Source organism: Oncorhynchus gorbuscha, unplaced genomic scaffold (assembly GCF_021184085.1).
Source record: "Oncorhynchus gorbuscha isolate QuinsamMale2020 ecotype Even-year unplaced genomic scaffold, OgorEven_v1.0 Un_scaffold_3711, whole genome shotgun sequence".
In the NCBI taxonomy this organism is placed as follows: domain Eukaryota; kingdom Metazoa; phylum Chordata; class Actinopteri; order Salmoniformes; family Salmonidae; genus Oncorhynchus; species Oncorhynchus gorbuscha.
The window spans coordinates 83-10000 of NW_025747889.1; the positions used below are offsets into that span (position 1 = coordinate 83).

General features: G+C 47.5%; 1 protein-coding gene across 1 annotated transcript in view; it reads left to right on the forward strand.

Annotated features, from left to right (window-relative positions):
* Window positions 1-412: 412 nt before the first annotated feature.
* Window positions 413-9918, forward strand: part of LOC124028064 (voltage-dependent P/Q-type calcium channel subunit alpha-1A-like) — a gene marked incomplete at its 5' end in the record, with an annotated part of 34693 nt that continues 25187 nt past the window's right edge. Inside the window, 3 exons of the mRNA XM_046340229.1 lie at window positions 413-563; window positions 5151-5278; window positions 8882-8978. Coding sequence (XP_046196185.1) covers window positions 413-563; window positions 5151-5278; window positions 8882-8978 — 376 coding nt within the window. The remainder of the gene's footprint in view (window positions 564-5150; window positions 5279-8881; window positions 8979-9918) is intronic.

Here is a 9918-nt window from a genome sequence, read left to right on the forward strand (position 1 = left end):
CTCACCCTCTATCTTCTCTCCCACACTGACACACATGTTTTTGTTTGTTTTTGTCCACGTGTGTGCATCCGTATGTGTGTGTGTATGCATCCGTATGTGTGTGTGTGCATCCGTATGTATGTGTGTGTGTGCATGCGTCCGTTCGTGTGTGTCTGTGTGTGTGTGAGCGTGTGTGTGTGCGCGCGCGCGTGTGTGTGCGTGCGTGCGTGTGTGTGCGTGCGTGCGTGTGTTTGTGTGTGTGTGTGTGTGTGTGTGTGTGTGTGTGTGTGTGTGTGTGTGTGTGTGTGTGTGTGTGTGTGTGTGTGTGTGTGTGTGTGTGTGTGTGTGTGTGTGTGTGTGTGCGTGTGTGTGTGTGTGTGTGTGTGTGCGTGCGTGCGTGTGTGTCTGTTCGTGTGTGTGTGTCCTGTACCAGGAGTGCGACAGGTGAGGCGTGGCATGACATCATGCTGTCGTGTCTGGGGGGTAAGAAGTGTGACCCAGACTCAGGGAACACAGAACCAGAGTGTGGCAGCACCTTCGCATACACATACTTCGTCTCCTTCATCTTCTTCTGTTCTTTCCTGGTAAGAGGACTAATCAAACCCTAACCCCTAGCCCCTAACCCCTAACCCCTAGCCCCTAACCCCTATCCCTTATACCCTAACCCCTAACCCCTAGCCCCTAACCCCTAGCCCCTAACCCCTAACCCCTAGCCCCTAACCCTAACCCTAGCCCCTAACCCCTAGCCCCTAACCCCTAGCCCCTAACCCCTAGTCCAGCATTTCACAAATTCAGGTTGTTGTTTTTTTGTCCCAGCACTACACAGCTGATTGAAATAATCAAAGCTTGATGATGAGTTGGTTATCTGAATCAGCAGTGTAGTGCTGGGGGAAACCACAACGTGCCCCTAGAGGGGGCCCCAGGACCCAGTTTGGGAAACCCTGCCCTAGCCCCTCCCACTAGGACCTTCACATACAGCATTTCATCTTCCTCTGTTCTTTCCTGGTAAGGGGACTAGCCCCTAACCTCTATACCCTAACCTCTATACCCTAACCTCTAGACCCTAACCTCTATACCCTAACCTCTAGACCCTAACCTCTATACCCTAACCTCTAGACCCTAACCTCTATACCCTAACCTACCCTAGCCCTATAGACCCTAACCTCTATACCCTAACCCTTAGACCCTAACCTCTATACCCTAACCTCTATACCCTAGCCCTTAGACCCTAACCTCTATACCCTAGCCCTTAGACCCTAACCTCTATACCCTAACCCTTAGACCCTAACCTCTATACCCTAGCCCTTAAACCCTAACCTCTATACCCTAACCCTTAGACCCTAACCTCTATACCCTAACCCTTAGACCCTATCTCATAGACCCTAGCCCTTAGACCCTAACCTTTATACCCTAACCTCTAGACCCTAACCCTTAGACCCTAACCTCTATACCCTAACCTCTATACCCTAACCCTTAGACCCTATCTCCTAGACCCTAGCCCTTAGACCCTAACCTCTATACCCTAGCCCTTAGACCCTAACCTCTATACCCTAGCCCTTAGACCCTAACCTCTATACCCTAGCCCTTAGACCCTAACCTCTATACCCTAACCCTTAGACCCTATCTCCTAGCCCTAGCCCTTAGACCCTAACCTCTATACCCTAGCCCTTAGACCCTAACCTCTATACCCTAGCCCTTAGACCCTAACCTCTATACCCTAGCCCTTAGACCCTAACCTCTATACCCTAGACCCTAACCCTATAGACCCTAACCTCTAGCCCTAGCCCTTAGACCCTAACCTCTATACCCTAGCCCTTAGACCCTAACCTCTATACCCTAACCCTTAGACCCTAACCTCTATACCCTAGCCCTTAGACCCTAACCTCTTAGACCCTAACCTCTATACCCTAACCCTTAGACCCTATCTCCTAGCCCTAGCCCTTAGACCCTAACCTCTATACCCTAGCCCTTAGACCCTAACCCTTAGACCCTAACCTCTATACCCTAACCTCTATACCCTAGCCCTTAGACCCTAACCTCTATACCCTAACCCTTAGACCCTAACCTCTATACCCTAGCCCTTAGACCCTAACCTCTATACCCTAGCCCTTAGACCCTAACCTACCCTATACCCTAACCCTTAGACCCTAACCTCTATACCCTAACCCTTAGACCCTAACCTAGACCCTACCCTAACCCTAACCCTTAGACCCTAACCTCTATACCCTAGCCCTTAGACCCTAACCTCTATACCCTAGCCCTAACCTAGACCCTAGCCTCTAGACCCTAACCCTATACCCTAGACCCTAACCTCTATACCCTAGCCCTTAGACCCTAACCTCTATAGCCCTAGCCCTTAAACCCTAACCTCTATACCCTAACCCTTAGACCCTAACCTCTATACCCTAACCCTTAGACCCCTAGACCCTAGCCCTTAGACCCTAACCTTTATACCCTAACCCTCTAGACCCTAACCCTAGACCCTAACCCTATAGACCCTAACCTCTATACCCTAACCCTTAGACCCTATCTCCTAGACCCTAGCCCTTAGACCCTAACCTCTATACCCTAGCCCTTAGACCCTAACCTCTATACCCTAGCCCTTAGACCCTAACCTCTATACCCTAGCCCTTAGACCCTAACCTCTATACCCTAACCCTTAGACCCTATCTCCTAGCCCTAGCCCTTAGACCCTAACCTCTATACCCTAGCCCTTAGACCCTAACCTCTATACCCTAGCCCTTAGACCCTAACCTCTATACCCTAGCCCTTAGACCCTAACCTCTATACCCTAGCCCTTAGACCCTAACCTCTAGCCCTAGCCCTTAGACCCTAACCTCTATACCCTAGCCCTTAGACCCTAACCTCTATACCCTAACCCTTAGACCCTATCTCCTAGACCCTAGCCCTTAGACCCTAACCTCTATACCCTAGCCCTTAGACCCTAACCTCTATACCCTAACCCTTAGACCCTAACCTCTATACCCTAACCCTTAGACCCTATCTCCTAGACCCTAGCCCTTAGACCCTAACCTCTATACCCTATACCCTAACCCTTAGACCCTAACCTAGACCCTATACCCTAACCCTTAGACCCTATCTCCTAGACCCTAGCCCTTAGACCCTAACCTCTATACCCTAACCCTTAGACCCTAACCTCTATACCCTAACCCTTAGACCCTAACCTCTATACCCTAACCCTTAGACCCTAACCTCTATACCCTAACCCTTAGACCCTAACCTCTATACCCTAACCCTTAGACCCTAACCTCTATACCCTAACCCTTAGACCCTAACCTCTATACCCTAACCCTTAGACCCTATCTCCTAGACCCTAGCCCTTAGACCCTAACCTCTATACCCTAGCCCTTAGACCCTAACCTCTATACCCTAACCCTTAGACCCTAACCTCTATACCCTAACCCTTAGACCCTATCTCCTAGACCCTAGCCCTTAGACCCTAACCTCTATACCCTAACCCTTAGACCCTATCTCCTAGACCCTAGCCCTTAGACCCTAACCTCTAGACCCTAGCCCTTAGACCCTAACCTCTATACCCTAACCCTTAGACCCTATCTCCTAGACCTTAGACCCTAACCTTTATACCCTAGCCCTTAGACCCTAACCTCTATACCCTAGCCCTTAGACCCTAACCTCTATACCCTAACCCTTAGACCCTAACCTCTATACCCTAACCCTTAGACCCTATCTCCTAGACCCTAGCCCTTAGACCCTATCTCCTAGACCCTAGCCCTTAGACCCTAACCTCTATACCCTAACCCTTAGACCCTAACCTCTATACCCTAACCCTTAGACCCTAACCTCTATACCCTAGCCCTTAGACCCTATCTCCTAGACCCTAGCCCTTAGACCATATCTCCTAGACCCTAGCACCTAGACCCTAACTCGTAGACCCTAACACCTAGACCCAACTCTTAGACCCTAGCCCCAAGACCCTAACTCTTAGACCCTAACTCTTAAACCCTAGACCCTAACTCTTAGACCCTAACTCTTAGACCCTAACTCTTAGACCCTAACTCCTAGATCCTAACCCCTTACTCCTAGACTCTAACCGCTAGACCCTAGATTCTAACCCTTAGACCATAGACCCTAACCCCTAGACTCTAACCCCTAGACCCTAGATTCTAACCCTTAGACCCTAGACCCTAACCCCTAGACTCTAACCCCTAGACCCTTACTCCCAGGTTGTATTGAAAGCTAGCTAGCTGCATCCTATTAAACCTGTCGTCTGGTTTGCTTGGTTAGCTAATAGCCAATGCCATTGCAAGCAAGGTAGGAATGACTTTAAATAGCTAAATGGTTAGCTAGCTAGCAAGCTGCATACATGGCTCTGAGTCTGGCTGGCACTAGCAAGAGTATGTTGATTTTAATTGTTGAATTGTTGGGTAGCTCGTTAGTTATCTATCTAGTTGTAGGCAGAGGACTTTCTAGAACTTCTAGCTAGCTAGCAGCATTATAAAAGCTAGCTGCAGACTGCAGACACATTGGCTACCTAGCAACATGACAGAATTTATCATTTCTGGAGACAGTGTAAACATAATTTGAGCTAGCCCAGCAAGGCCAGCCCAACAAGGCCAGCCCAACAAGGCCAGCCCAGCAAGGCCAGCCCAACAAGGACATGCCCAGCAAGGCCAGCCCAGCAAGGCCAGCCCAACCCTGGTTAACTTTAAAGTGCCAATGGAAACAATGCTTCAGTAGTTCTAGAAGAGGATATTCAGACACTCTTGGAGGACAATGGAAGTTGATTTGAAAATGCTTCTTTAATTTTCAATCCAATCTGTTTCAGCCTGTAATAACTGGGTCTGGTTGAATGGATTTGTGCAACTCAGTGAACAGGTCCCAGACTTTGTAATGTTCCCGTGTTGCATAACATTTGTAATGGTCTTTTTTTGGTATCTAATAATTGTTACTGTGCAGATGCTGAATCTGTTTTTGACTGTGTTTGTTTGTGTGTGTGTGTGTGTGTGTGTGTGTGTGTGTGTGTGTGTGTGTGTGTGTGTGTGTGTGTGTGTGTGTGTGTGTGTGTGTGTGTGTGTGTGTGTGTGTGTGTGTGTGTGTGTGTGTGTGTGTGTGTGTGTGTGTGTGTGTGTGTGTGTGTGTGTGTGTGTGTGTGTGTGTGTGTGTGTGTGTGTGTGTGTGTGTGTGTGTAGATGCTGAATCTGTTTGTGGCTGTCATCATGGATAACTTTGAGTACCTGACCAGAGACTCATCTATTCTGGGTCCTCATCACCTGGACGAGTACGTCAGGATATGGGCCGAGTATGACCCCGCTGCCTGGTGAGTCACACACACACAGATATACACAGGTACACACATATACACACACACACATAAACGCACACAGACACACACACACAGTTACACATAAACGCACACAGATACAAACAAGTACACACACACACACATATAAACGCACACAGACACACACACACACACACATATAAACGCACACAGACACACACACACAAACACACACACATAAACGCACACAGACACACAAACACACACACATAAATGCACACAGACACACACACACAAACACACACACATAAACGCACACAGACACACACACACAAACACACACACATAAACGCACACAGACACACACACACACACACACACACACACACACATGTACATGTGTACACACACACACATTCACACACACACACACACACACACACACTGCTGTAGACACTATCACCGATGTACATGTGTATAGACTATTCATGTTTAATCAAACGGACATAATGTTTTGTTCATTTACACTTGACTAATGTACGTACAGATGGCACATACAGATTTACACTTGACTAATGTACGTACAGATGGCACATACAGATTTACACTTGACTAATGTACGTACAGATGGCACATACAGATTTACACTTGACTAATGTACGTACAGATGGCACATACAGATTTACACTTGACTAATGTACGTACAGATGGCACATACAGATTTACACTTGCGTCAAACTCATATATGGACACAGCATCATCACATGATTAACATTGTTGACTGTACAGTACCACTAGCTAACCCATGCCTTTCTCTCCTAATACACTTTTGCTCTAGCTTCTCATTCTAACCTTAAACCCTTAACTGAAAGCGCAAACCTGACCCCAGTCATGTGACCAGTCACGTGACAGAGGAGACGATTTCAACTGATAATAAACCATAGAGTTAGATAGGGGACTGTAGATGGATTTAACCCATTTTGACATTGCTGTCACAGACACCATAATGGCACAGATACAAGTATGAGTCCTCTATCTAACTCTATTTAATAAACTGACCATTTACGGACGTGGGAGTTTAGTGATACTGATGATAATGATGATGGAGTTAACAGGGAACAGGTGCTTCTGCACCTGACCAGCCGTCCTGTCTCTCGTCTTTCTTCCTCTCCTTTGTCGTTCTCTCTCTTTCTGTTTCCGAAGTGTTGATATTGTGGAGGCCCTTAAATCTATGTACTGTGAACTCAGTGACTACCCGGCCATAACACTCCCTCAATGTGTGTGTGTGTGTGTGTGTGTGTGTGTGTGTGTGTGTGTGTGTGTGTGTGTGTGTGTGTGTGTGTGTGTGTGTGTGTGTGTGTGTGTGTGTGTGTGTGTGTGTGTGTGTGTGTGTGTGTGCCTCTCTCCAAGTGCACTTCCACCAAATGTACCGGTTAACAGAGCTAGAGAGAGGGGGGGGAGATGGTAAAAGAAGACAAGGGCAGAGAGAGAGAGAGGAAGAGAGATTGTCTGCATTGTGATTCTTTGTATCACTCATTGCTGCATGGTTAACGTTTCTATTGGCAACCATTGGCAGTTTATGGCAACAGCACGAAATATACACACCCTGTATTTTGATACTGAGAAATGCATTGTCCATTAGAAAGCAATGTTCTCTCTTATTCTTCAATATATCTCTGAAAATGTACTGACAGACATACAGCTTTTATGTAGTTGGAGGAAATATGGAAGAAAGATGTCTTTGAGTAAAAAAATATATGTAGCAAAATGTATGTAGATTATATGTGGAATTATATGTAGAAACATATATGTTGAATTGTGTATGAAATTAAATGTAGAAAAATATATGTAGAAGTATCTATGTAGATTATATGTGGAATTATATGTAGAAAAATATATATCAGAAATGTGGAAAAACGCTTGTGTTTGTGTGTGTGTGTGTGTGTGTTGTGTGTGTGTGTGTGTGTGTGTGCGCCATGTGTGCATGCTTGTTAGACTGATTTATACTCTTGTTCTCCTCTGTGCTCTCTCACTCTGTCTATCCTCCCCTCCCTCTCTCTCACTCTGTCTATCCTCCCTCTCCCCTCCCTCTCTCTCACTCTGTCTATCCCTCCCTCTCTCCCCCTCCCTCTCTCTCACTCTGTCTATCCTCCCCCTCCCTCTCTCTCACTCTGTCTATCCTCCCCATCCCTCTCTCTCACTCTGTCTATCCTCCCCCCCTCTCTCACTCTATCCTCTCTCTCTCACTCTGTCTATCCTCCCTCTCCCCCTCCCTCTCTCTCACTCTGTCTATCCTCCCCTCCCCCTCCCTCTCTCTCACTCTGTCTATCCTCCCTCTCCCCTCCCTCTCTCTCACTCTTTCTATTCTCCTCCCTCTCTCTCACTCTGTCTATCCTCCCTCCTCTCTCTCTCTCACTCTGTCTATCCTCCCTCTCCCCCTCCCTCCCTCTCTCACTTTGTCTATCCTCCCCCTCCCTCTCTCTCACTCTGTCTATCCTCCCCCTCCCTCTCTCTCACTATGTCTATCCTCCCCCCCTCCTCCCCCTCTCTCTCACTCTGTCTATCCTCCCTCTCCCCCTCCCTCTCTCTCACTCTGTCTATCCTCCCTCTCCCCCTCCCTCTCTCTCACTCTTTCTATTCTCCCCCTCCCTCTCTCTCACTCTGTCTATCCTCCCCCTCCCTCTCTCTCACTCTGTCTATCCTCCCTCTCCCCTCCCTCTCTCTCACTTGTCTATCCTCCCCCTCCTCCTCCCTCTATCCTCCCCCCTCTCTCTCACTCTGTCTATCCTCCCCTCCCTCTCTCTCACTATGTCTATCCTCCCTCTCCCCTCCCCTCTCTCTCACTCTGTCTATCCTCCCTCTCCCCCTCCCTCTCTCTCACTCTTCTATCCTCCCCCTCCCTCTCTCTCACTCTGTCTATCCCCCCTCCCTCTCTCTCACTCTGTCTATCCTCCCTCTCCCCCTCCCTCTCTCTCACTCTGTCTCCTCCCCCTCCCTCTCTCTCACTATGTCTATCCTCCCCTCTCCCTCTCTCTCACTATGTCTATCCTCCCTCTCCCTCTCTCCCTCCCTCTCACTCTGTCTATCCTCCCCCTCTCTCTCTCTCTCACTCTGTCTATCCTCCCTCTCCCCCTCCCCCTCTCTCTCACTCTGTCTATCCCTCTCCCTCTCTCTCACTCTGTCTATCCTCCCTCTCACTCTGTCTCTCCTCTCTCTCTCACTCTGTCTATCTCCCTGTCTATCCTCTCTCTCTCTCACTCTGTCTATCTCTCCCCCTCCCTCTCTCTCACTCTGTCTATCCTCTCCTCCTCTCTCTCCTATGTCTATCCTCCCTCTCCCCCTCTCTCTCACTCTGTCTCTCTCTCTCTCCCCCTCTCTCTCTCTCTGTCTCTGTCTATCCTCCCTCCTTCCTCTCTCTCACTCTGTCTATCCTCCCTCCCCTCCTCTCTCTCTCACTCTGTCTATCCTCCTCTCTCACTCTGTCTATCCTCCCTCTCCCCCTCTCTCTCTCTCTCTCTCTCTCCTCTCCCTCTCTCTCTCTCTCTCTCTCTCTCTCTGTCTCTCCTCTCCTCTCTCCTCTCTCTCTCTCTCTCTCTGTGTATCCCTTCCTCCTCTAACCTCCCTGTATTCTTCTTGCAGCGGGCGCATACATTATAAGGATATGTACAGTTTATTGAGAGTAATCTCCCCTCCTCTGGGCTTGGGCAAGAAATGCCCTCATAGGGTGGCCTGCAAGGTTTGGACCCAACTATAACACAACGTTTACGCAACCTGCTCGTTCTGTCTCTCACTCAGAGACTTGGGAATGAATGTTACGCTCTATCTCTCTCTTTTTCTCATTTTCGTTTATCACTTCTTCTTCATGGTCATTTCTTATTAGATTTTGTTTTGGTTTGGTTTGTAGTCACCCATAGTCACCATCTTGCTTTGGTTTTCTTATTAATATTGGTATGCATTGTTGATTATGATAGAGGAGAATGTTTGGGACAATGCAGAACACACCACACCTGTTTGAGAAGCAACTGTCTGAAGCATGATGTTGTAGGCACTGCACTTGCTATCTGTACTGTACTCACTAAACGAACAAACGATTCACTACTACAAACGATTCACTATTACAAACGATTCACTACTACAAACGATTCACTACTACAAATGATTCACTACTACAAACAATTCACTATTACAAACGATTCACAACTATAAACGATTCACTATTACAAACGATTCACTACTACAAACGATTCACTACTTGCACATTTTTCAATGAGTCAATCCAGGTTGTTGGGGTCAACTGCATTTCAATTCACTCTGTTCAGGAAGTAAACTTAAAATTCCAGCTCCATGCGTTTTAGTGAGAAAAATGACTTCCTAAATTGACTGAATTGAAATAGAATTGACCCCAACCCCGGAGTCAATACTTTATCAACGACACAAGAAAATGGAACCATTGTGTTTTCTTGGTTTGTGCTTGCTGTCTATCTAACCATGACCATGGTCAGACCATGGTACAACAGGGTTCTAGCATCGTGCATTGTTCTAGAATGGGGAGGGGTTTGGGGGAAGGGTTGCAAAATCCCGGGACCTTTCCCAAATTTCTCAGGTTTTCCAGCAATCCTGGTTCTCTGCTGATTCCGGGAATCTTCCAAACAGAATTTCTGGAAAACCTGTGAATT